Source organism: Geotrypetes seraphini, chromosome 13, assembly GCF_902459505.1.
Source record: "Geotrypetes seraphini chromosome 13, aGeoSer1.1, whole genome shotgun sequence".
NCBI lineage: Eukaryota > Metazoa > Chordata > Amphibia > Gymnophiona > Dermophiidae > Geotrypetes > Geotrypetes seraphini.
Genome location: NC_047096.1, coordinates 80,394,124 through 80,421,135, shown reverse-complemented (window position 1 = coordinate 80,421,135; position 27,012 = coordinate 80,394,124). Strand labels below are relative to the sequence as shown.

Here is a 27,012-nt window from a genome sequence, read left to right as displayed (position 1 = left end):
CTGTCTCTTGTTTGCTAAAATGTTAAATTTAACACCTACACTTTATTTGAAAAATAAAACCAAAAGGACAGCTTCCAAGAACAAAGTGTTAAATTGCAGAATGGATGTGAACATGATTTATGGCCTAGAAAAGTTTTGTTTACCTGAGGCAACTTCTAATTACAAGTGATCTTTAATTTCTGCTAACCAAAACAACATATAGGGTTCTGTATTTCTCCCCTATTCCTTTTGTTTCTATTTCGCCAGATGAAATGATTGTAAGAGATCTGATTACTTGACTTTCTTTCATTACCTAGAGTTAAGTCCGGAGAAAGAATTTTCCTGAACATTCATTTTCTTTTTGGCTAGTATATATTTAGGGTCTTATTCCTCAAAATTGTATCCATTGAGATGACTGCATGAAAAACTTTTGGAAAATACCAGGTGGGTGCTGAAAAGTTCTCAGCCCAACCAACCAACTTTTAAAATTCTGAGCATTATTTTGCTACTGTAACTGAAAAGAGTGTTATTTCGTTAAGTGCCAATTTGCAGAAATTAAATTCTCTGGGTTTTTTTTTTTTTTTTTTTTTTTTTACATTGTTTCAGATCATTGATTGAACCATATCCACAGTCATGCTATTATTGGTTGCTTTCTGCCTATATCTAATTATATATATTTTAATTTTGCAATATTATGGGCACCTTCAAAGGTGCATAAACATAGGGTATGAGGCTTTACAGTACTTGAAAGTGAAAAAGAAATATTTCCCCATCCTTATACTGGAAAGCAATTCCTGTCTTTTCCTACTGAATAATTTATTTACAGTCTGGGTGTTCTGGAGAGTAGAAAGACAATGATATAATATCATCTTCCCATCTCAAAATCATTTCATTAAAACCAATAGTTTGTAAAAGTGTACTCACACTTAACTCTGAAGGGTTCTTGCTTACCTTTTTGCAATTTGAGGAGAGTTAGTTGACCAACACATACCTGGAACAATATATACATTTTAAAGAGGACAGAAGTACTAAATCTTGTTATATAGATAGATATAGGCATATAGTGATAGCTATACAGTATACTGTAGTTAGATAGATATAGATGTAAATATATACATTTTAAAGAGGAGTGGAAGGACAAAAAGGATGGGTTTATATCAATGGCTTATCATTTCCTGAGGCAAACTGGTGTATATTTGCTGATAGTAGGACCCTGGTGCCCAGGCGTCTGATTTTTGCAGAAAATTGCTTTGCATTAAATTTCCTCAGCCTCAGAATTATTTTTGCTCGCCTCCAGCTAAACTTGAATTTTTTACCAAGCGCTTCATCTGTTCTGGAATGAAATCTGAGAGGAAACCACAAGGCTCTAAGTGACCATAATTTAATTGATTTTATCATAAATCATCAACATGATGAAGAACTTAAAGTTTTCATTGAAGTAAATTGATATTAATGGACTTTTTTTGAAATTCAGAGTCCATCTATTGTTGCTGCTTTCTGACTGTTTATTTTTTTGTACTTTTTCTCCAATACTGGGAAATAGACTCATTCTGGCTTCAGACCTTAATTAGAACCTTATAACAGCATAATGAGTTTCATATTGTTGGAGTTCGCTTTTATTTATTGATAATGATGTAGGAGAAGAGTAAGCGTTTTAGGAAATAATCAAGTGATTACTGCTTATAAATTGCTATGTTGTACTGCTTCAAATCTCTGACTCCTATACAATAAGAGCTATCGATAGATATGGACAGATATTTGCTATTTTAGATTATACTTTTAAAATGTATATTCATGTTCTTAGCTCGCTGCTAGAGATAAATCGATAGTATAGATATTGTATTATGTATATGCTTAGGAAGAAAAGGAAACATTTTCTAGATAATACCTAACTCTTAACTGATTTAGAAAGGGTCTGTGACCTTAGAAACCCTAAGGTCCAGTTAAAATGTTTTCAGAATAAGGGCACTGACACCCTGTTAACGATTACCAGTTTGCATTTATTTCCTTCTAATTAAAAATTAACTACGTAGTGCAGGAAACTGGATATTCCTGCCAGGCCCAGGCTTTTGATTTAAGCGACGAGCTTGATGAATCAAAGCAGTGTACTGTATCCAGCAGGGCCAGTGACCCATAACTTACAATGTCCAGCAAGAAGAGCACTCCACCTTCTCTATCATGGCAGAAGTACTGACATTAGGGATAAATACAACCGTGCTTTTAGACATTGCATGAAAAAAGTGGGTGACACTGAAGTTTAATGTTTCTTTCCCCCGTCAATATTCTTATTCGGTTTACTATAGCTGAAGCCCTTTTTCAATTCCTTTATGGAAAATGTCTGACAAAATAACCATTGCATTTCTGCAGTGAGATCCATTATTTATTTTTTAGTACTGAAGAGTTTGCGCTCCATGTTCAGCAAAATAAATAAAAAAAAAAAAATAAAAATCACAGTTTATTCTATCCGGAAATCAGGATCAACAATCAATTCTATACAGGTTTGGATTCCAGCAGATGAAGCCCATTCATCCAGAAAAAAATTCTAATAATTTGTAACGAAGTAGCTGAAATCTTCTACTTGTAAATCCACTAAATGAGGAGAAAATGTGGGTGGAAAGTAGAGCAGTACCCGGCTTTTTCCCCCCCCCCCCCAACACAGCAGAAAATCAGATTCTCACTTTCAGGGTGAAGAAAGACCTCACAGCTCTGTTCTGCCGCCTCTGCCACTTTCAGTACAACCCCCTCCACTCAAGCCAGGAAGCTGCCAGATGTAAGACTTTTTTTTTATTTTACATCCTTCTTTCATTCTTTTTCCTTAAAGCCAGAGTGAAACGTTGGATCTGCTTCGTTGCATAGATGCACACCTCCTTCTTGTCGCCAGGAAAAGAACACCCCGTCAAGTTTTCAGAAAAGTCGCTCAAAGAAAAACATAGAAGACTACAGCTTGCGAATTTTGGAGTATTTGCAGAGGTTAAAAAGTAGTTCATTGAACAAATTCTCAATAAAATTGCAAAACGTTGACGTACACCGGTCACGTGAGCGCATCAGTCAAGGCATTATTTTGGCATTTGGAAGAAAAAGGCCTTTTATCCACTGAAGCTCTGGTCGGCCACTTCTAAATAACTATTACACTCTGATTGCAAAAATTCAGAATGAAAAGTTTTGAAGATGGACTTTCCACGATCAGTGAATTATGGAAGAAATTTTAGAGGATGTTTAGCAAGTCAAAAATAATGGGGCCTGATTTTGTTTTATGTTTGGAGGCAATTCAAAAATATACTTCCCCTGATTGATCATTAATCTGGTGAGTTATTACGCTTCTAACAAAGATCATTTGAAAGAAAGAACTCTGAACTGTCACACAAAGTTGGAAATATTACACTTGGACCTATTCTTATCTATTGCTTCTTCATACCTTTTTAGACTTTTTTAATGCAAGAAAAGTGAAGAAAAAAATCTCTCATCAGAAACTCCTTCCATTTCTTCTACATGTAAAAGTACTGAACAGTTAGCTAAGACAAAAATGTTTTGTTCCTTTTTTCTGCTTAACACAGCCTCACCCTTTTACTTGGTTTTCTGCATTGAAATTAAAGACAAAAAATTGACTTGGTTTCAATCTAGCCAAATCTAATCTGGGAAGATCAACCTTCTTTTGTTGTTTAGTAAAGCAAGCTCTAGAGGGGCAGCGGAAAAGTTTTCAGCCCAACCAACAAAGTTGGGGCAGTCTCCATCGAGGGCTATATAGTTCAGTGATTTTTCCACTTTGTCGTTCCATTGTAAAAATACTGAATGAAAAAAGTGAAAAATTGATGCACTAAGTGTTTAGCCCTTCATGGAAACTGTCCCAACTTTGTTGGTTGGGCTGAAAACTTTTCAGCAACCCCTACTAGATATAGGCAGAATTCAAACGAAAACTAACCATCAGAATATGCGATTGCAACAAAAAGAATATTAATTATAGGCAGCAGTCTTGGAAAATTCAAGAAAGTCTTCCATGATTTATGTGTTTGGTATGTTTAGGATGATGTAATAAACAGGAGAAGGTTAAGGAAAGAACAGTTATTTGAGATCAATAACATCAACATTCAAACAGGAAACAGAATTATAATAGCACCAAAATGTATTTCAAAATAAAAATATGTGTCTGTTAAAGAGCTATCTGAACTATTTCAAAACTGATAGCTGTGTGTGTATGTGTGTGTGTTTTATAGAGCAAGTATCCCTTAATTCGCTACAATAGTGAAGTTTGCTAAAGGCAAAGGCAGAGTATTACTATCACTCATATTTTGGCATTTTGGAATATGGACCCTAACTGCTTAAGTTCATGTTTGGTGGATACTATAGCAGAAGTATTTAATTGCTTAAAATGTATCTTATAGGAAAACAAATGACTGGAGGATTTGTTAAGGAGATAATAAAAACAATGAATAATTGACTTTCAAAATAGCATAATTAAAAATGTAAACTCAATGCTTTTACAATTTCATAAAATAATAATAAAACTAATGTTCATAAAAGATCAGGATTAAAATATGTGTATTATGGACAATTTTCATGCTTACCTTCATTTTTACTATAATAATCCAAAACAAACCCTCCGGTGTTGTGCAAATATTTTAGTTTCTTATGCTTTTTTATCTAACTACATATAATTTTGCATATAATATAATAACACTATGGGCTCCTTTTACAAAGGTGTGCTAACGTTTTTAGTGCATGCACAAGATTAGCACACGCTACCTGAAAAACTACCGCCTGCTCAAGAGGAGGAGGTAGCAGCTAGCATGCATGGCATTTTAGCACACGCTAAGCACGCGCTAAAACCGCTAGCACGCCTTTGTAAAAGGAGCCCTATATGTCATTTAAAAATCAAAAAGCTGTAGCACTTTAAATAGATTATAAATGACTTTTCATACCTATAATTTATAAAAAGACGTGTAAAGTTTTTAGTGTGCAGGTGAACTCAATTCAAATTTTTTTTGGGAACTGGTGATCCATCCTGTGGTATTTTTTTCTGTTACAGTTCTTTTTCCCATTTCACTTCCTCTGCTGTTTCATATTTACTGGACAAGGCAACTGAAAATCGGTGAGTTTGATAGAATATATTGATTATTCAAAATAAAAATACATTTCATCCATTTAAAACTTTGACAAAACTATACAACAGAAGTAAAAAGATAGCATATAGAATTTAAGTTATACATACGCATTTTATACTGTCTTTTCCAAACTGGATTTAAATTTTACAGTGGGGAGTGTGTGGCGTAGTGGTTAGAGCTACAGCCTCAGCACCCTGAGGTTATGGGTTCAAATCCCTTGCTGCTCCTTGTGACTATGGGCAAGTCACTCCCCTAGGCACACTAGAATTTGAGCCCAGCAGGACAGATAGGGAAATTTGATAAAGTACCTGAATGTAAAACCACTTTATAAAAATTGAGAAATATTGGAGTGATTAGTGCTAAAAGAAACAAAAACATATTTACATTAAAATACCTGTATTCCCACAGTTACAAAAGTTATTTTACAAGTATATTGCTTTCTTCTACAAATTAGCAGTTTGTGATTCTTGAATCCATTTTTTGTTGGGGGTGGAGGTAGGAGTGGGGAGAGGGTACTTCAGGTATCCTTTATCTATAGCAGAAAAGATCTTGAATCAATTGAAGAAATTTTAGGTTTATTCAACTTAATAAAGTAAACAATCTGAAAAAATGTTTAATAAGCCTATTATGGATCTCAAAAACATACTATCATTCTAGGATCTCAATGTTCCTCCCAATACTTAGGGAAAATGTGATAATTCTGAAAAGGTGTTTGCAAAGTGCTTATGATTTTTACATTTGTCCTGCATTAGAGTCACTCAGAACTGAGCACTTAGAGGCCTTGATTACTAAGAATTTTCAGTGCTTGTTAAGGTGATCTTGGTGTAGCTTGTGTTTCCAGTTCCCTGTTGGAGTCTCCACTGTCATAGTGGCCTTCTCATACATAAGCCATATTAAGGTGACCAAAAGAGAGATTTTCCCTTGAATGATTTAGATTATAGACCATAAAAATGAATGCCAATGCGTATTAGTAAAACCAGATAAGAGCGTTTTCCAGCATTGTAACCCCTTTTTTTAAATCTGAAGATTGTGGTAAGAAGAATGGGTGAAAATGTTAAAATTAAAACATTCAAAGCACAATATGGTAAAATAATTCAACTATTTTCCTTAAAAGCTGTTTAGTAGACACCAAAAAGAAGAAATACATCAAAATAATTAATGCAAACATTACATTCCAAAAACAACCAAAAAAAACTTGTTAATGATTCTTTTAGATATTCGTATTCTTTCCTTTATTTTGTAAACTTAAATTAGTAGTCAGCACTTAATCAAATGTTATGCCAGAAAAAAACATTTTAGAAAGCAGAAATAGTTGAAACATGCAACAATAGTGCAATAGAAAAATGTGCAGACACCCAAATTCTTTTCCATCTTCTTCCCACGCCGTTTTACTTGCTTCTTTTCATGTACCTACATGAAATGCATCTTTTAAAGTTCCTGTTTACATCTACCAGGGAAAGAGAGAGAGAGAGAGAGGGGGGGGGAAGGAGGGAGGGGGAGGGAGCATAAATCTTACCTAGCCATAAACGACAGGAATAGTGTCTTGCATTAAAAAAAATTAGCCTTAAACACCTCCTTGCTTATTTTCTTTATGTGCCTTTTGTATTTTTCTTTTGCCTCCTCTTTTGAAGTGCAAATTTTCTTTTCTTCAGAACATAAGCGATAAAGTGATCCCTCATTCTGAAGCACTAACACAAAATTTTCCCATTAAAGTTTGCAGGAACCTCTGCTGGTGCTGCTGCATCCAGATTCCCCTTAAGCTCTTCACACTGACGATTTGCTGGCCTGTGAGCTCCCTCCCCTTTCTGAAGATTCTCACTCCCTCGTCTCTAGTGCGTTCTCAAACTTTTTGTAAATTACTATTTTATTACTTGTCGAAATTTATCTCAAAAGGGAAAACAAATCTAGAGCCAATTTTTGAGAGCAGCTCCTGGTATCGATTATTGAAATAAAGCTTGAGAAGTGGCAGCCAAATGAAATTCTATAGATTCAAATGGTGTATTAGCACAGATAGACAACAAATTGTTAAGCACGTGAATCTACAGAAAAGCTTTGCTACCTCCAGTCTAGGCCTCTCTGTCCACCACGTCTGCAATTAGCATAATGTTTCACTAGTGACGCTGTCTTTAGCATGGATTAACGCTCCTTGGCTTGCCCAGCTCTCCAAAGCAAATCTTAGCCTTTTACTAAAATATCTCCCAGTTTTTCTGTTGAAAATTCCCAAGGAAGGCATGTATACTTGGGCTTTTTCTGTTCGCATTTGGCTGTGGAAAAGAAGAGGCCATTGTTATCAGCGAGCAGGGCGTACCAGTCTACAGGGCAACCAGAAGCACAGACTTGTCCATTCAAAGCCATGAGCTTTCTACGGATCTTGGAAGCTGTACCATCTTTGCCTTTACAAACGGAGTGAATCTGAGCAGCTGTACCCCAGCCTGCACTGGCAAATCCTTGGCTTTCCTACCGGATTTGTATATTCCCTAACAGGGGAGATTTCTCGCTTATTGATTGCGTTGGTGCTGGATGTGAAAATATATTATGTCTGCCCGTGCTTTCCTCGTCAGAGGCTAAGGTAAGCTGGACTCGAATAGGCTATCACTTTGTGAATGGCGGAGTATATGTCCCAGTGATTTATGACCATATGACTTCAATCTCGGTTCAAGAAGAGTTCACAAGCTTTAAGCTTCCTTCCACGCAGCCAGTCGGGGGTTTTTTTTTCCCCCCTTTTTATTTCCTGCCCACATCAAAAGCCTTTGCTTATACTCGAATCTAGTTATTTCGAAGATCGGAAAATCTAAGGAATCTCCTTATTTTCCAAAGCAGATTCATGCAGAGAGGCTCCAGGATTTGAGGTGCCTTTAGAGCACCTCCCTATCGTTGCTTGTCCACCCTTGAATGTTTGATTTTGTTTATGCTTTTATAAAGGGTCTATTTATGATAGATTTCGTTTCTTTCTTTTTTTTTTTTTTTTTTTTAATAAAATGGATAACGGAATGATGTGAAATTAAATAATGTATAAAGATAAGATTATAGAATTTATGATTTCCAACATGGAGATATGTAATAAAAGAAAACGGATTTCCCCCTGCTCTTTGTACACATTTCCAGGGCTCCCCAAAACCTCCTGCCAGTTTCTAGTTCATTGTTTCCAGTCTGAACGTCCACTGCCTTTTCTGGCCTCGCATTTCTTGCCGAAGTTCCCCAGATGGGAGTGTTCTTACTTATTTAATTCTATTATAATTTGCAAGGAAACTTGAAAGCTTTGTTAACATTGAAAAACAAACTAGGATAGACCCTACTGGAGTTAATTGGAACATGATATAATTTAATATTTATTATTCTGGCTGAGATTTTAAACAATTCCTTGGAGTAAATAATTAGGATTCCGGCCGTCCGCAACGAAGATAAATGAGCGACATTTGTGACGTGTTGAGAGATGAGATAGAAAAAGCCCATCTAAGCACAACGGGTTTGGCTTTTAGCTTTAACTTATTTTATGTTTTAAAACCTTTTGTCATTTCTATTATTTTAGCCTGTTTCTGATTAACTCTCTTTCAAAAAATAACACACGATAAACATCAGGCAGGCCTAAAACCTATTCCTTAAGCAGCCATGCAATTCAACCAAATATTTTATTATAAAAAAATAGTTAATTGTGCACTCATTGGTTTATAAATTATCTCGTCCTTAGATATAGAAATCACATTTAAAAAAGAAGAAAAAATATACATTTGATTATTTTTAAAATCCTCTGGCAATTTCTGAGTGATCATATGAAATGAAAAAGCTCCCTTTTAGAATGTTGTATCAGTATTAATATTTTACAAATTATAAAATTATATCTACAGATGCAAATATATAATAATACTCTTGGAAACTGAACATAAATTATAGAGCAATAAAACAATGAATATTTATTTGGGAAAGTAGACATTTCCTAGTAATTGTTAAATGTCTTACAGGTAGGAGTAAAACCAATAGGCCAAATGTTAAACAATTTGTTAGGAATATGATTATATAATGAAAAGTATGGTATAAATAGGAAAATAATATCAACGGACCCCCCAAAAATGTTAACTCTGCTAGCAGATCCTCTTTTTCTGTAAGGGTTCTGAAAAACTCCCAGCCTTTTAAAGATCTGTTTACTGCTTGAGTGATTCACATACATCAAATTATTTCTTGCCAAGACTATTATTCCTTTTTGTGTACAAAAGTTCAAGCTTTGAGCAACAGAAAACCAATACCGGTTTTTCCGGTTTTTATTTTTTTCAGTCTGGGAGGTAGTGGGGGAGAACAATGCTAAATTTTAGCCCAAAACCTGAAGACAAATATATTTTAAAGCAAAAGTGATTGTGCAAGTTGATTTATATATATATATATATATCATTTTGTATTTTAATGTGTAAATTCTCTAAAATACCAACCAGAATTAACAAATAGTATTTAATAGGAAAAATAGCAATAAACATCTGTTAGGAAATATATTCAAAAAATGATATTTAGAAATATGTGCAAATACAACCTAACAAAGAATTTTGTAAATAATGATTTTAAAATTTATTTTTTTTTTTGCTAACAACTAACATTGATATAAAGTTAACTTTAGGTTAATATTAGTTTACATAGAAAAAGTAAACTATACAAACAAGGACTGTAAAATAGTGTGACTCCTTTGTGATATTTGCTCCTATACATTGAAAACATTTGGGTTTTATTATTTAACATAATTAAAAACTGAAATTTTCTTTAACGCTGTAGAAGTCTGATTATGTCATATTTTCATTAGATATGTGATGTATTTTTATGACTATGGTATCCAACTTTATTTATTATACCTTTCTTAACTATATATATATACATATATATATATATATATATATAATTTATTTATTCATTCAATTTTCTGTACCATTCTCCCAGGGTAGCTCAGAATGGTTTACATGAATTTATTCAGGTACTCAAGCATATATATATATATGTCAGCTTAAGAAAACAAACATTTTAAGAAGGCATCTTTCTTCCAGAAATGTTTAACTTAAAAATTAAATATTTAATTAGATAAGCCTATCTAAATGAGAAATCAGAACAAATCTAGTCAGAACATCTGCTAGTTCTGTTATGTAGAAATCTATTCATGTCATGTGCTTTTCACTACCTAAGATGGATTCATAGCCAGTGCAGTGTTATTATGTGTTTCTTCTAACCTTTTAGGTCAGCTTCCAATAGATAACTGGAAACGGATTGTCACGTGACTTTGGGGTGCCAATGTTCTTCCGTAAGGGTGTCAGGACCCTGGTAGTGGCTGAAAATAAAGTTTGGGAATCCAAGAGATGCAGAAAACCACTTATTACGACAACTCAACTCTTTTTGGAGGCTATTCATACCAGGGTGCCAATGGTTTTGGGTATGATGGTCCACAACAACCCTTCCAAACTTCTCAGGTTGAGAATGACTATCAGAGGTCTGCATGCTCCCTTCAGTCCCTGGGCAACACAGCATCACATCCAAAAAGTAAAGACCTGAATGGAAGTTGCATGCGTCCAAGCCTGCCCCCTGAACATCATCAACCCCCACCCGTCTCTCCACCCCAAAACTCTGCCCCTAACAGCAACAGTAACAGCAGCAATAACCAACCCAGTAGCAGTAAAGCTGCCCCCACCAAGGCAAGCCTTGGATCAAACGCCACCCTCACTAAACAAATTTTCCCCTGGATGAAAGAATCAAGACAAAATTCGAAACAGAAAACCAGCTCCCCTACCACAGGTACAAAACTGTTTTTTAAAAATATTTATTTCCTAACAGGGGTTGTGAGGTGAGGCCATTAGTCAAAATATTCTGATGTAAAGTGAATGAAAACATAAATAATTTTTCAATGTTTGAAATATTAACAAAACAAAATTTAGAGTTTCAGTTTTTCTACATTATACAGATCAGCTTAAGGAGTTTGATTACATGTTACTTAAATATCAATACTTTTTGTAAATATCTGTATAGTTGTACACTTAAGCATTGTATGAAAAATAAATAACTATATTTATTTCTATTATATATGCTTGAATATACACAGATTTATCCTTATAAATAGTACCAGAAAAAAACATTTATTCTAAAATTATGTTAAAATAATCTAATGATAAATAAATGCTCATAAAATCCTTGTCCTTATGACATGATCACATTTGTTTAAAGCAGGGCAGCTTTGAGGACCAGAACTCTTAATAAATGCCACGATTATAAAGTGCAGACCAACCTAAAGGGGGTTAAGACTTTAGCCTGTTACAGGATTTATTAAGAAATGATGCATTCAATTTCTGCATGTAGTAATTATCTTTTATTTCATTTCAACTGGCAGATAGCTGCAGCAGTGACAAAAGCCCCCCGGGTTCCTCCGCCTCCAAGAGGGCACGCACAGCTTACACAAGTGCGCAGCTGGTGGAGCTGGAGAAGGAATTCCACTTCAATCGCTACCTTTGCAGGCCTCGGAGGGTTGAAATGGCGAACCTGCTCAATCTCAGCGAAAGGCAGATCAAAATCTGGTTCCAAAACCGTAGGATGAAATACAAAAAGGATCAGAAATTAAAGGGGATGGGGTCCTCTTCTGGGGGACCCTCACCTACAGGCAGCCCACCCCTGCCTATGCAATCAACTGCAGGATTCCTGAGCTCCATGCACTCAATGACAAATAATTATGATGCTCCTTCTCCTCCACCTTTCAATAAATCCCACCAGAATGCCTATACTATGGCAACCAGCTATCAGAATCCCATTAAAGGTTGTCCTTCACAACAAAAATATGCCAACACCACGCCCACACCTGAATACGATCCTCATGGTTTACAGGGTAATGGGGGGAACTATGGAACTCCCAATATGCAAAATAGTCCAGTGTATGTTGGAGGTAACTATGTGGATTGTATGCCAGCCTCTGGCCCTTCTCTTTATGGCCTCAATCACCTGCCACATCACCAATCAACCAACATTGACTACAATGGGGCTCCTCCAATATCATCAAACCAGCATCATGGACCTTGTGACACACATCCAACATATACAGACCTTTCCACACACCATCCATCTCAGGGCAGAATTCAAGAAGCGCCCAAATTGACCCATCTGTAATTGGCCGATTTGTAATGACTGTGAAGACGGGGGGTGCAGCGGGGGATGAACATCCCCCCTATGGAATTTTTCATTTGGAAACATTTGTGTTAAATTGACAATAGTTAGTTCAGAGTAAAGACTGGTTATTTGCATTTCACAGATTTGGTAACGGATTTTATTCAGCAGTAATGTTCATAAATAAATGTAACATTGTCATATGTAAGTCTTGAATGTAGATTTCTGCTTCAACACATATGCTTGTGAATGTATGTGGGCAGTTTTACAGAAATCAAAAATGGACATATTACAAAGCATTCATGTGATATGTATGGATGACTGGTATTTAAGAAAGATGAATTCCATTTTAACATTTGTGGGTTCTCAAATATAAACAGGAATAGAAAAACCTCATTATACACACCGATTTATGTGAAACTACCCATAACCTTCAATAAGTCACCACCTAGAGTTCTTTGTTTTAATTTTTAAAGTATTCATATCAAATTGTCTCTACTGCTGGTTGACTATTTTTCATGTGCTGAATTTAGTAGTTTTCCAAAGGCTTGAGAGATGTGAAAGATTCAGAAGAAATACCTGCAATAAAGCTGAATGTTATTTTGAAAGTCCAAAGAGATGGAAATCTTGAATTCAAAGGGATAGTTATCAGGTTTGGATTTATTAGGTCACCCCCTTGTTCTTTGTACTATGATGTCTTCAATTCAACACGATCCATAGGATTCCTTGAAAAACAATCTTTTACATCTTCGCTAATTTAATGTGGAAACAGGGTATATTTTAACTAATTGTCCTCTAAAATAAAACAGAAAGGCAATTTGCCTTTGGTACTAGCCAATGCTTTTTATAAGGACATCTTTAATGCACTTAGAGTTTACATTTAATGGGTGAAATAGCTTTGAAAGACATTGGTCAACTCAATCGTGATGTCTTTCAAGTGTGTATTCTGGTGGTCATCTATTTATTGATTAATATATCCAATTAAGATATTTTCTTTTCTTTTGTATTATTTATCCCCAACATTATGTATTTATATGAAAAAGAAACAGATTGTACTTTTTTTTAGTCTTTACTTGTTATAAAGAACGTTGTGTTTCCTGTTATTGTAATATCAAACTTATTTTAGTTCTTGTAATTTAGAGAAGCCAGTAGTTTTCTGTTATCCTTGTACTTATGAATGATGTAATTAGTTCTACTGGAGGCATGAGAGGAGATCCAGACTGTAATTGTATAGTCTTGAATTAGATGAAGTATAGCTACTCCCCTCCCCCCATTGGACAGATTCTTTGTTCTTGGTATTTTTCTTGCTAAAGGGTTGTCTGTTCCATAATTCTTAAATAAACTTTCTGTTTTACATTTTATCTTGTCCTGTTAGTTGGGCATAAAACTGAAATAATACTTAAGTTCATTATCTAATTTGGGGATTTTGAAAATGCTAGAGACCTTTCTCTGGGGTTACAATACTATTTGTTTTACCTCAGAAATTGTTTATTGGCAATAGAATATGGTATTTAATTTGGTTAAAATGATTTGACGTTGGCTTACAGTCTTTCCTTTGCTTATATATATATATATATACATATCTATATATTTATAAAATTATGTGCCTTTTCCTATAAGAGGCAGAAAGCCGAGAACGAGCCTGTTAGCTGTGACTAAAGTTCACAGTTCTTTTCTGGAGATACAAAGAATAATCACGTGGTATTCAAGCTAAGTAACGATTGGGCCTAAAATGAAAACAAAGGAGAATCATTAATCACAAAAAGCACAAAGTTTTCATGTTGATATTTTACACTGAAGCGAAATCACAGCACTAAGTAAAACTGGAGATGCTATGATTAGATTAAAAGTTAAAGATAAGATATATAAATTTAGCAGAACATAAAACTGGGTATAATTCCCAATTTATGGCCAAAAGTGTTAAAGAAAACTTACATAACAGACAGAGATTATGAGATTTCTTCTGACACCAGGTTTTGAACTAGCTAAGATGAAAATCAAAGATCCTATTGTATCAGAATCTGAGGTCCAGTATAAGGATACAAAGGAGAGAAAATGTTCTCAAAACTGAAATATTAGAGAGATGTCGATGTTTTTAAACCCTTTACATATTTCTGATTATAACACAGGTCCTTAAATGTCTTTAATTATACATCCAGATATTTTGTTTTAGGAGAATGTACACTCACTAGACTTTCATCGACATTAATTTTAAAAGCAAAATGCAAGAATGGTCATTACGCCCTTTGTGCAACGATAAATAACAATAGAAAACATAACCTGTTTTCTCTGCCCTGTATTGTAACCGAGCTCAGTTCATCCAGGCAGTAAGTAATTTAACATTCGGTGATACTATAATTTAAAAGCAGAAAAGCGTGGAAACTTTGATTGGGATGAAATAATACTCGGAGGGGGTGGGGGGAAGGGCTAGAATATAATTTTCTGGATGATGTAACCGAGTTAAAATAGTAGGCGCCATCTTGTTCCATTTGTATCGTTCTTCGATAGGGAGTTCTCTGAATTGCATTAAAACAAGTGAGAGGAAAAAGCGACAACATCCATAACCCAAAGAAAAAGGTGTCCCCATGCGCTGCTGCCTGACTTCTGATAGCTTTCCCCTTGGAGCTTCCGCGGTCTCTGTTATTTTTGTACCTTATTGCATGAAAACGAGTCTGATTTCGCCTTAAAACCAAAGTTTTCACATATCCATAATCTTTCAGTACATTTAGAAATTGTTAGGACTGTAAACCATGCCTTCCGTCTTCTATTTTAAATGGAACACACATAAAGTGAAAACAAAACTAATTGAAGGGAAAATTGCTTTATTTCATGCCATCTAGGTAGCTTTAAAGTTGCCCATCAAAACTAGTTAATTTGATCCTTTAATTTATGTTGTGTGTCCCTGCAGATAAGAAATTTTGGTTCAAGCACTTTCTTTGGTTTTACAAGTAGTGCTTTTTCGTGAGTAGAAAATAAAATAAAATCGTTTAAGAAATAGTAAAATAAAATAAACAAACAATTTTAAATATAATTTCCATTTAAAGTTTGTTTCCAAGTGGAGAATTAAAAGTTCTATTTCTCTTTCATGAGCAGGAACCAAGTAGGTTTTAGATTTATGGTTTTCTCGTTAAATATTTACCACCCACACGGATGTTTTATAGACAAAAGACTTTTAGCTTTGCTGCCTGATTGCATTTCGCTTGGACGCAGAGCTTAAACACGAGTTTCAGTAAAGAAAAAGCAGGGTCTGAGAACAGTGATGTTGCCTGCCTTTTCCATACTCTAAGCGTTTCTTTTATACTTCACTTTTTTTAAAAAATTCGGATACCAAGAAGAAACTTGAGTGTTTTTGTTTTTTAAATTAAAGTTTCTGTCTCTGGCTTTCCTTGGCAGCTCTAAGAAAAGCTTACATTCTTTGATGCTTTAGTGAGAGTGGGCTGTCACAGAGCTTTGCTGCAGGGAGATTGATTGTTCCCCTCCCTGTGCTTTCCTTTGGATGCCTCAAAATGTACTTGCTCAGGAGCAACATTTCCTTGCATTTATTATTTATTTTTATAAACTTAGCAAAAAGCTACATTTATTAACGTAGAAAAAAAAATCAGATTTGAATAGGTCACTAAACTTTCCGTTTTAAAAATCAAATAGGGATTTACACTATTAACAGAATGCTAGTAATTAAGATCTAAGACTGAAGCTGCTAAAGATGAAATCGATATCTCATGTTTACACTGATGGCATAGAGGCTAATCTTCTTATTAACTTATTGTTAATTTTCCATTTCACTGTACGGTAAAACTAAAAATCAAAACCAAAAACCCCTTATTCAAACTTTTATACTGACCTGAACGCCTCAGACCCTGGAGGCTTTGTTTGCCAGAGGTCCAACTTGCTTTAAATGTTTGCCTTAACTTTCCCTCTTGTTTGTGGAGACTGCTTCAAATTTAACTTGTGAAAGTTCTTTTCTATTCCTCGATTCATTCACTGGTGTCAAAACTTTAAAGATTAATGAGTTTGCTTCTTAATTGCTCTGCCTACCAGACTGTGCTTATCATAAGCTGGTTGTTGTTTTTTTTCTGAAACAGGTAGGGAACAGTTAAAAATAAAATGCTTTATTCCGATTTTTTTTACCCTCACCAGGCTTGTGTAGCCATTACGTGGAATTATGCACATTTTAGAGTCAATCTAATAAATTCCAAAAGAAAAATATGTTTTCTCTGGAGTTTTTGAATCAATTAAAAATAATAATGCTTTCTGTTTTCAACCAGGCCTCGCTGAGGATTGGCCAGTGTTGGTCACATGACCAGGAATTGGACGCAATTTCGCCCTAGTCTCCAGTTTAATAGAGCAAGGTCCCCATACGCCAGTATTATCAGCAATATACAATTATAAAGCCTACCAATAAAATTGTGACCTTAATACTTCTTCGATTTCCTCTCTCACATTTGGCCTACAAAGCCATGAATTTTGAATTTGAGAGGGAGATCGGGTTTATAAATAGTCAGCCTTCGCTTGCAGAGTGCCTGACGTCTTTTCCCGCTGTCCTGGAGACATTTCAAACTTCATCAATCAAGGAGTCGACATTAATTCCTCCTCCTTTTGAACAAACCATCCCCAGCCTGAATCCATGCTCCAGCAGCCAGCCGAGACCAAGAAGCCAAAAAAGAGCAGCAAATGGCCTTGTCCAGCAGTCCCTGGTCCAGTCGGGCTCTTTGGTCGCAGAGTTCCCCTGGATGAAAGAGAAGAAATCAGCCAAGAAAGGCAACCAGGCTGCATCTTCCTCTTCCTCCCCATCTCCCCCATCTTCCTCGGTGCCAGGCTCTGCGGTTGACTCTCCAGAAGGTCTGTAAAATTGGGGGCTCCTTAGATTTGGGAGCAGACTTATTAAAACCGAAATGGCATAAAGCAAAATGAGGTGTATGTGTTCCATATGCTATACTATCTTTGCTGGAATACTCTCCTTTCACTGTTAAAATGAATATAAGCTCCAGACTATCTTTGTTGAAAGGGATGGGGGGAAGCTGGGCAGCAGCACACCGAGGAAGGTTTATGGCTGGCAAGTGACATTTCTGGGTTCTCAGGAGTCTTTGGGTGACTCTCATTGGGGAATGTAGGTGATGTAATAAAGGAGAAAGATACGAATCTGTTTTCAATACTAATATAAATGCACGCTTCTTACATAATAATAATATATGCCATTGGCAGGACAGTATATATATATAATATTCTTTTATTTAATACGAAAACTATATGTATCCAAAAACAGTATATATATAATATTCTTTTATTTAATACGTAAAACTATATGTATCCAAAAACAGTATATTCTTTTATTTAATATGTAAAACTATATGTATCCAAAAACAGTATATATATAATATTCTTTTATTTAATACGTAAAACTATATGTATCCAAAAACTTAGATAGCAATTATAGTATATTGTTGCTGCAGATTACAAATCCCCTTCAGAATTCTTGTCTATTTTGCAAGGAACAGGTCTGTTAGCACCTTTTTTTTTGTTTCTTTTGTTTGTTTAGGAGAAACACTATAAATAATGAAAGCTGCTAGACACCAATCCTTCATCGGCACTGTATTTGTTCATACTTTGAACGATCTGATTGTATTTTTGCAGACGTCCAGGGACTTCAGGATAGTAGCAGCAGCTCCAGGAGGCTGAGGACAGCCTACACCAACACCCAACTCCTGGAACTGGAAAAGGAATTTCACTTTAACAAATACCTCTGCAGGCCACGCCGGGTGGAGATCGCAGCTTTACTGGACCTGACAGAGAGACAGGTTAAAGTCTGGTTCCAGAACCGAAGGATGAAGCACAAGAGGCAGACCCAGCACAAAGATTTTCATGATGGAGACCTGAACTTCTCCAGCCTAGAGGACTGCGATGCAGGAGAGGAGAGGGAAGAAAGTTCCCCATACAGTCAAACCTTGGACAATACAGGCTCCATTATAGAGGGGGAAACTTTTCCCTATAACTCCAAAAATCAGCCTAGTAATGAGACTCGGAGCTCTGAAGAGCCAAACCCAGAGAGTCCTCTGTACCAAACGCCCACTGCAGAGACCCTTTCAACAATAGAACAAGACAGTGCAGCTGGTCAGGACAATGCTTTCCTACAGACCCAAGACTCCTCTTTGTTGCCAGATCTAAACTTCTTTTCTGCCGATTCCTGCCTACAGATTTCAGAAGGATTGTCTCCTAACTCTAACAGTCCTGTCCATTTTTCTGAAGAAGATTTTGACTTTTTTACAAGCACACTTTGTACTATAGATCTACAAAATTTGAATTTCCAGTAATCAACCATATGTCTGCCTTGGTCATCCTGTCCCCTCCCCCTCCTTTTCATCAGAAATTGTCCCGATGTTTTAAATCATACAATTTCGTACATCTAAATTCGCTGCAAAGTGGACTTAAACATACCGTAGATCAAAGGGTTTGCTCAGACTTTCAAATACTTATTCCAATAAACTCAGTAAAGGAACTTATTGGATTTCAATGTTTACTAAATTCAGGTATTTAATTATAAGTTTCATTCTTCTTTTGTATTTATTAACAGGGTTTAAATATCAGCTCATTACAAAACATTCGTAAATTTCTTCACGTGAATTCTCAGGAATCAGACTGTAATTTTAGGTTTCTTAAAAGAGAGGAGCTTGTTCCTCTTTTAGAAGTAGACTATTTATTCAAATTCTTTAATAGTAAATGGAAAATTATTTATTGTACATTATTTTCATAGATGAAATAAATGTCTTTATAAAATTGAAAGTGTGTTTTAGTTTTCATATGATTATAAGAACATATACAGCAATATTTTTTCTTAGATAAGATTGCTACTATTGTCAGATGATTTCTGCATCTAAAGCTATTTCATGTAATCTGTACAAGAACACAGACAATAGGAAATATGAGTGTATATATATATATATATATATACACATATATATATTTCCTATTTTACTATAGAATGTTTTCATCTCCTGAATTGATAAAAATAAATTGCGTTAAATGTCTTTTAAATGATTTACTTCTGAAACAAATTCTTCCAGTTTAATAATTTTATTGCTAGAAATATAAAGCTTTTTTTCCATTAGATTTTTTTAGTTTACTATTTCTGTGTTTGTTGATTTTCTACCCTAGTTTCTTCCAGTATTACTTATAATGGATTCCGTAAAATTAAATACTTGCATTTAAATTGAAAATGAAAAAAAAATCCCCCTTATTATTTTTAAACCATATTAATTTTTTAAACCAATAAAATAGTCATAGTTCAAACTTTTGGAAGACAATTATTTTATTTAGCATTTTTTCACATCATTATGAGCAACGGAGAAAAAATATTTCTTTATTCTTTTCAGTCCTTCATTTTCTGAACTGAAAACACCTTGTAAGACAATAATAGTTACTATTACATTTTATAAAGAAAAACCTTTTCCCATGAATTCGCAACACAAATAATAGAGAGCTTACAATCAGGTCAGTAAAAAAACAACAACATTAATGCAGGAGATCAAGATACTCCCTTTTTAGAGACAGTTTGTGCGTCTCTGTGTTATTTTAGGTCAGGAGAGCTTTCTTGCAATAGGTTACTTTAAATACAAAATGATATAGCAAGATATCAAAACAGAAGTGTCAGTCGCTGTGACACAAAAATAAGTTATATCTTTGCTTAGTCAGTGGCAGAAATTTAGGAAGGGTTCAAATGGACTGTGAAAGAGCCACTGGAACGTGGAAGACGGGGGAGGGGGCACAAAGGGTAAAGACGCCCAAGGAAGCTCAAAATGGCGATGGAAACAAGACCCAGAGCTGGAAAGCAGGCAGCCATGATGAATTTTCTCTTGTCAATTCTATATTTCAGAAAAGATAAAGTGAATCTTTTTATTCCGATCGTAGCTTTCTTTCCACCTGTAGTGAGAAAAATTAGACTTAATCTTAATACAGATACTGCATAAGGCTCTTCACTTGCTAAAGATTCAGATTTGTTTTCTGTTAAATATTAATATTTTACTCATATAAGCCGGTCAGTGTGCAGCATGCCTGTTATGAAATCGCACCTGCAATTGACCGTTAGAATAATATGTTGCATTTAAAAGCTCTATTTCATTCCCATTTTTCATTTTCTATATTATGCAGTTCCTTTTTTTTGTTTGTTTAAAAATGTTATTCTCTTGGTGTAGCTTCAAATGTATTTAATGTCTTTACTCCTGGACAGGATTCAAATCCACTCTCCTACCAGAGGCTGCCTTTCACACACCGAACTGACTTATGGAATTATAATTTTTTTGTCTAATCTTAGAATCGGGCTAAGCATTGAAAAAATGACTGGACACAGAGTCATATTAATGTATTTAATTGTAGAAAACTCATAGAAATATATTTATTCTATTTAATAATATTATCTGTGTATGAAACATTACCTTTGAATTTAAAACTCATTTGGTCTTGTGTAGCTGAAAATTAATTTCAGTGAAAGTTAAAGGAAGGCTTTACCCTATACAGATACAGTTCTGAACACTAGCAATTATTATTTTACTATTTGAATAAGCTGGTAAAACATGAGGGTCCTAAAAACACCCCTCTCTGTAAAATAAAACATTACTTTCTTGAGTACAATGCAAATGCATGTCATTTTTGAGCTATGCATGTCTAATTTCAAGTAGATTTCTTAGCAGCATTCTCCTGGGGGGAGATAGAACAAGTGATTTTCAGTTTCCCCTAAATATATTAGGACTTTTAAATGGGATTAGCAGGAAAGTGCTTTGCTCTTCCCAGTAGCCTAATTTATTGTTGATTCTAGTAGGCTAAAGAATATAAATGGAGTTGAGGTGTAACATCCTGGTTAGAGGAGTGGGCCCCAACCCTGACCAGCCAGTCGGGTTTTCAGGATAGGCCTAATGAATATGCATGGGGCAGATCTGCACTCCTATCACCTTCATTACATGTTAATCCCTTTCATGCATATTCATTAGGGATATCCTGAAAACCCGACTAGCTGGTGGTCCTCCAGGACAGGGTCGGGGACCTCTGGGTTAGAGGAGTGGGTTGAGAACCAGCAGGAGTTAGGTTCAGATCCCGCTGCTGCTCCTTGTTATCCTGGGCAAATCACGTAACTCATGGGCCGATGCTCAGAACTCCCATGCTGTAGGGAACAGAACCCAACCCATATTGTGAGACAGCGCCAAAATGTAGCTCCCCCAATGCAAATGGCATGCACACTGGGGGTTTACAGTTATGGAGACTTAAGGGGATTATTGGATTCTGACAAGCAGAAGGAAGCATGAGAAGAGTTACCCACTCTAGATAGCAGCTCAGTTGACATTCTTTTTAGGAATATAATAGCATAATTTATTTATTTATTTATTCAATTTTCTATACCGTTCTCCCAGGGGAGCTCAGAACGGTTTACATGAATTTATTCAGGTACTCCAGCATTTTCCCCTGTCTGTTCTGGTGGGCTCACAATCTATCCAATGTACCTGGGCCAATGGGGGTATTAAGTGACTTGCCCAAGGTCACAAGGAGCAGCATGGGTCTGAACCTCCAACCTCAGGGTGCTGAGGCTGTAGGTTTAACCATTGCGCCACACTGCGCAGAATGGGACTGGTAAAGTGCTATGATGGTCCTGGTAGCAACCTCTGCTTAATTTCACTATTAAAGCACAAAGGTTGAGGGTCTGAGCACTTATCACATTACATTATTCATTATTTATTTATTTTTATGTAGAAAGCACAGTGCTTTTTTGTGTTTCATTGATATAGTGCTAATGAGACCAAAAGTAAGGGGGAGGAAGGTTTTCTGGCACATGTGCACAGGAGTTTCATGCTAAGCACAGCTCTTGTGCACATGCTCAGGCAAACCTGGAAGTGAAGCATACATTGGCACCATTCCTCTGTGCCTTTAAATATGACGCGTTTCTATTTTTTTCCCCCACTTGAAAAGCTTATATTTAACAGTGCAGAAAACAGGCGCCAATGTGTGCTTCCACTTTTGGATTTGCTTTGATTCACACACATTTGTCTCTCGCTACCAGCGCTTAGGGGCTTGCACCGGCTTCCTTCTGTTTCCAAATTAAGACCCCTCCCTCCCCCCCATTTATGATGCTTCTTTAGGCTTCTTTATCACCAGCCAGGCAGCATTAGCGCCAAAGCTCCTAAAATTCATACGAGCTTTGGAGCTAATACTGCCGCGGCAGGTGATATAGAAGCCTAACGTGGCTTCGTAAAAAAGGGAGGGAGGGGGTGTTAAATAAAACTGGCACATTTTAGAGAGAAACCATGGGAAAGCCTTTCTTCAGCCAGCTCTGAGTTGGCATTAGGTTTCCAGTGGTAAGCATGGCTTTGTTTTGTGTGATGTTTTCTGAGCACTGAGAGGGAATAACAAATGTCCTAATTAACATATATTTGACTATATTTAAATACTATTTAACATAAGAACATAAGCAATGCCTTCGCTGGGTCAGACCTGAGGTCCATTGTGCCCAGGAGTCTGCTCACGCGGCGGCCCAACAGGTCCAGGACCTGTGCAGTAATCCTCTATCTATACCCCTCTATCCCCTTTTCCAGCAGGAAATTGTCCAATCCTTTCTTAAATCCCAGTACCGTACTCTGCCCTATTACGTCGTCTGGAAGCGCATTCCAGGTGTCCACCACACGTTGGGTAAAGAAGAACTTCCTAGCATTCGTTTTGAATCTGTCCCCTTTCAACTTTTCCGAGAGCTCTCTTGTTCTTTTATTTTGTGAAAGTTTGAAGAATCTGTCCCTCTCCACTCTCTCTATGCCCTTCATGATCTTGTAAGTCCCTATCATATCCCCTCTGAGTCTCCTCTTCTCCAGGGAAAAGAGACCCAGCTTCTCCAATCTTTCAGCATATGAAAGGTTTCCATCCCTTTTATCAAACGTGTCGCTCTCCTCTGAACCCTCTCTAGTAACGCCATATCCTTCCAATATTGGATGCAGTACTCCAGATGCGGGCGCATCATCGCCCGATACAACGGCAGGTATGTTGCTTCCCATGCTAGAACCCTCTGAACATTATGCAAGAGATGAACGCTGGTGCTAGTCCAGTACTAATTGTCTCTAGCGCTGGTGTTAGATTTTCAGCATTGGCTCATCAGACTGTGAGCCCTCAAGCAATAGAAAAAAATACCTACTGTACCTGAATGTATACTGTAGAGTTTCAATAGATTGAATATAGTATATATGAAAATGAATGTGCTGCAGATATAAAGAATAGGGAAATTCTCCAGTGTTTCCAGGGTAAACATGGGCACCTTGCCAATGCAAGTCTCTAAGAAGAACCTTCAATGCATACTTTAATCACTTCCAAAAGCTGCTGTAGGTCCAGAGAACAGCCACACAGACTCACAGATCAATCATTATACAGGGTGCCCACAAAAACACTCCTTGATTTTAAATGGTTAGAAAACAAAAAATTATTGGAATATTCTTTCACCTTTGAGGCTACAGTTTCATCAGCTCATAAAGTTTCATATAGTATCTGTTGATTACATACGCCCCACCTGTTACTCGGCAAACATCAATGTGATAATCGAGCTCGGACCAGACTCTCTGAAGCATATCCGGCATGATTGCGTTTATAGCTTCAGTGATGCGTTCCTTCAGATCATCCATAGTTGCAGGTAGTGGAGGTACGTACACTCTGTCTTTCAAAGGAAAAAGTCACTAACAGTAATGTCCGGTGATCTCGGAAGGCCACTTGAGGAACACCTGGTCTTTTTGTTGCATTGCATTGTCTAAAGGTTGTAACTTCTGCATCAATTGCAGCCTATAAGGGTGAAAGTGCAAGCGATTGTGTAAGATCTTGCTAACTGTGCTTTGTGGGACTTGCATTTGCTGTCATCTTATTTATAAACAATTCCAATAAATTTTGATTTTGTAACCATTTAAGATCAAGGAGTGTTTTTGTGTGCACCCTGTATATGAGGAACATGCTTAATAAGTTGGTTTTCCACAGTTATTATTCCCGCTGATAATAACCTTCCTAGCATGAAATCCATTGCACGCAACTACAAGTGGGTATGGTCAGGAGCATGTCTAGCGCATTGAATAGAAGTCCAACAGGAAACAATCCCACGAAAACATTGGGGCCCTTGCTTTTGTGGATGTATTGAATAGTTCTATGATCTGTATGACCTCCGCGGTCGTCTTTGTTTGTGGATTCCGTTGTCCCATCCCACTTCCAGCTTTATAGCACTTACTCAGGCCTTTAGAATACTATATATAGTACCAACAGTTAGGTGTGTGCATTTACACTAGCTATTGATACAGTACTAGCATGTGTCTAAAGTTGGTTGGTAAACTGCAGACTTACACTAGTATTCTATAATGGTAATTTCAAGTATAATTGCCAATATGGAATTTGCGCTTAACACAACAATATCTTTTTAAAAAATGATTAATGTGCTTTCATTCAAGAACAGGAGCTAGACTTACTGGACCCTTATACAAGCAACATTCTCTGTCTGTCTGTCTGTCTATCTATCTATCTTATGATTTCACTCTAGGATAGAATGAGGACAGTAGGCAATGTTGCTTTGGACCTCATACGGTCAAAACTATACCCATCCCTGTCAGATAAAGGATTGCTTGTAATCATCCACAGTACAAGCTTGGTTAGCCTACTAAGCCAGGAGGGCCAGGTTAGCCTACTGAACCAGGCTGAAAGGAAGTTTAATGCCCTAGAGTAGAACAGAATAGATAGACCTGGAGTGAGGATCTTCCTCGGATGTTCTGGCTTAGTTGCATTACCTGAGGGGAGTTCCAGGGAAGAGGAGTGATCCTAGTTCAGATGCTATATTGTGAAGAAACCTGCAAGTCTACATCTCCAGGGAATGTACCTGAGACCAGCCAAGGTAGCCCAATTATCCATTGGCTGTTGGAACTGTGGAGCCATGTCAGAGACTGGCTGTTGGAACTGTGATTATGCTTGAGAAGCTATTACTTAGTGGAGCCATTTCTAGGACAAGCTTTTGGAACTGTATTTAAGTAAGTTATTACATACTGAAGTTCGAAGCTATATCAGGGACAGGCTGCTAAAACTGTGACTGTGCTTGAAGAAACTTTGGGTTCCTTTTACAAAGCCACAGTAGCGAGTCCAGTGTGGCAAATATGACACAGCCTATTCATTTCCAATGGTCTTCATCGCACATGCTCTACCAGTAGTCACTAATAAAAGGGCCTTTTGTCCCTTCTTTTGTGAGAAATTTTATCACTGAACAGTGCTCCAAATCTAGTAGTTTCTTACTTGATTCGCACAAGGACTCTCTTGACATCTTGTCTCTTGGAATGTTAGACTCACAACATGCACAGACTTATTTCAACATGCTTGCTACTTTCTTTCATACTCAGGTAGATAAATTATTGAAAGCCCTTCGTAATTAGAGATCTTCTGTGTTCATCCTATGCTTTTTTGAATTCCATCACCATTGTCATCTCTGCCGCCTCCCTTGGGAGGGAATAAGAATTTCCTGACACTACTAACCCCCTCTTCTACGAAACTGCGCTAGCGGTTTTTAGCGCAGAGAGCCACGCTGAATGGCCCCCACTGCTCCCAACGCTCATAGCAACTCAATGAGCGTCAAGAGCAGCTCGGGCCATTCAGCGCGGCTCTCTGCGCTAAAAACCGCTAGCGCAGTTTTGTAGAAGAAGGGGATAAGTCTACCACCCCACAACCATAATTCATGTCCTCTAGTTTTACCATTTTCTCTTCTCTGGAAAAGATGCAGAAGAGATGAAAGCTTTTCTTGCAACTTTATTAAGAGGTAGTGAAGCATGGTGGTGAGTTTTTCTTACAATTTCCTTGTAAATGTTTAGTGAAATTTGAGTCTTAGATATATTTCCTTTGACCCAATCCATTTTAAGAGTTTTCTTGAAAGTAAGTTTTCTCTCCACGATGGGTCTCCTGTCCAACCTAGCAAGCCTGTTTGACTGAGGTGATGTGAGGGCAATTGATTGAAGTTTGTACATTTTCCTGTTTATTTTAATTTCCTATTTTGTTTCCCTTCATTTTCCAGTTGGGTCCAGTTCTTTTGGAGGGAATTAATAAGGGGCAGTAAGAGTCTTTTTTCTTTGAGATGTGTTTTGCCTTTTAGTTCAATTGATTATTTTTTGTACAAGTTCTCACTGCTTGTGATTATCTGTGAAATTGAATTTTTTTTTAAAAAAAGTTCCTTCTAAAAGATCAAAACAAAAGTCTAAACTACAGTATAAATCCAAAACTCTGACTGCTCGGGTATTGGGGTAGTCTGGATTTTTGGATTTTCTTGCAGTACCTTTATAATCCAGCCTCTGTCTCTCTTCCCCAACCAGCATCTCTCTGTGTCTCTCTTCCAGCTGTCTCTGCAGCTTAAGAAAATGCCAGAGCCCAAAAGTGGAGGCCTAAGACCCTCCCATTGTGGCTACACTTCTCCCCCTATCCCCATATAATTTGGCATTTCTGCCTCCCTTCTAGGCCTTCTTCATTGCCCTCTCACTCCCCAGCCCAATCCCCAGTGTACTTTTTCAGTAAGCAAGTCTTCCTTGCTGCTACACCAGCAGCAGATTTACTCACAGGCTCCCTCTGACCTGCACCTAGCTTTTCTTTCCTCCCCCTCCCCTCCACCCCCCCCCACGGGTGCCCCTCTCTCTCCTTCCAATCTCCTCCCCTGCTGTTTCTGTCTCTTCCCTCCCATCTAGCATTACCCTACTCCATGCTCCTTTCTCCAACACTCTCTCCTTTCCATAATGCTTTTCCAGCGCCCTCCCTCCCTCCATGCAGTTTCTCCAGCCCCCTTCAATGCTGTTTCTCCTCTCTC

At 36.8% G+C, this 27,012-nt stretch overlaps 2 protein-coding genes across 8 annotated transcripts in view; both read left to right on the top strand.

Moving 5' to 3' along the window:
* Positions 1-13,550, top strand: part of HOXB3 (homeobox B3) — a 52,348-nt gene extending 38,798 nt beyond the window's left edge. For 5 of the 7 annotated variants that reach the window (XM_033918060.1, XM_033918061.1, XM_033918062.1 and 2 more), the window contains 3 exons: positions 5,003-5,065; positions 10,287-10,838; positions 11,428-13,550. In XM_033918060.1, coding sequence (XP_033773951.1) covers positions 10,406-10,838; positions 11,428-12,194 — 1,200 coding nt within the window. In that variant the 5' untranslated portion in view covers positions 5,003-5,065; positions 10,287-10,405 and the 3' untranslated portion in view covers positions 12,195-13,550. Of the gene's footprint in view, positions 1-2,807; positions 3,284-5,002; positions 5,066-6,791; positions 7,648-10,286; positions 10,839-11,427 lie in introns of those variants that run through there. The other 2 variants (XM_033918063.1, XM_033918065.1) reach the window with 2 other exon arrangements.
* Positions 13,551-13,655: 105 nt separating this feature from the next.
* On the top strand, positions 13,656-19,098 carry HOXB2 (homeobox B2). Its single transcript, XM_033918070.1, has 2 exons — positions 13,656-17,030; positions 17,823-19,098. The coding sequence occupies exons 1-2, from the start codon at positions 16,649-16,651 to the stop codon at positions 18,497-18,499; spliced, it is 1,059 nt and encodes a 352-aa protein (XP_033773961.1). The 5' UTR covers positions 13,656-16,648; the 3' UTR covers positions 18,500-19,098.
* Positions 19,099-27,012: the final 7,914 nt, after the last annotated feature.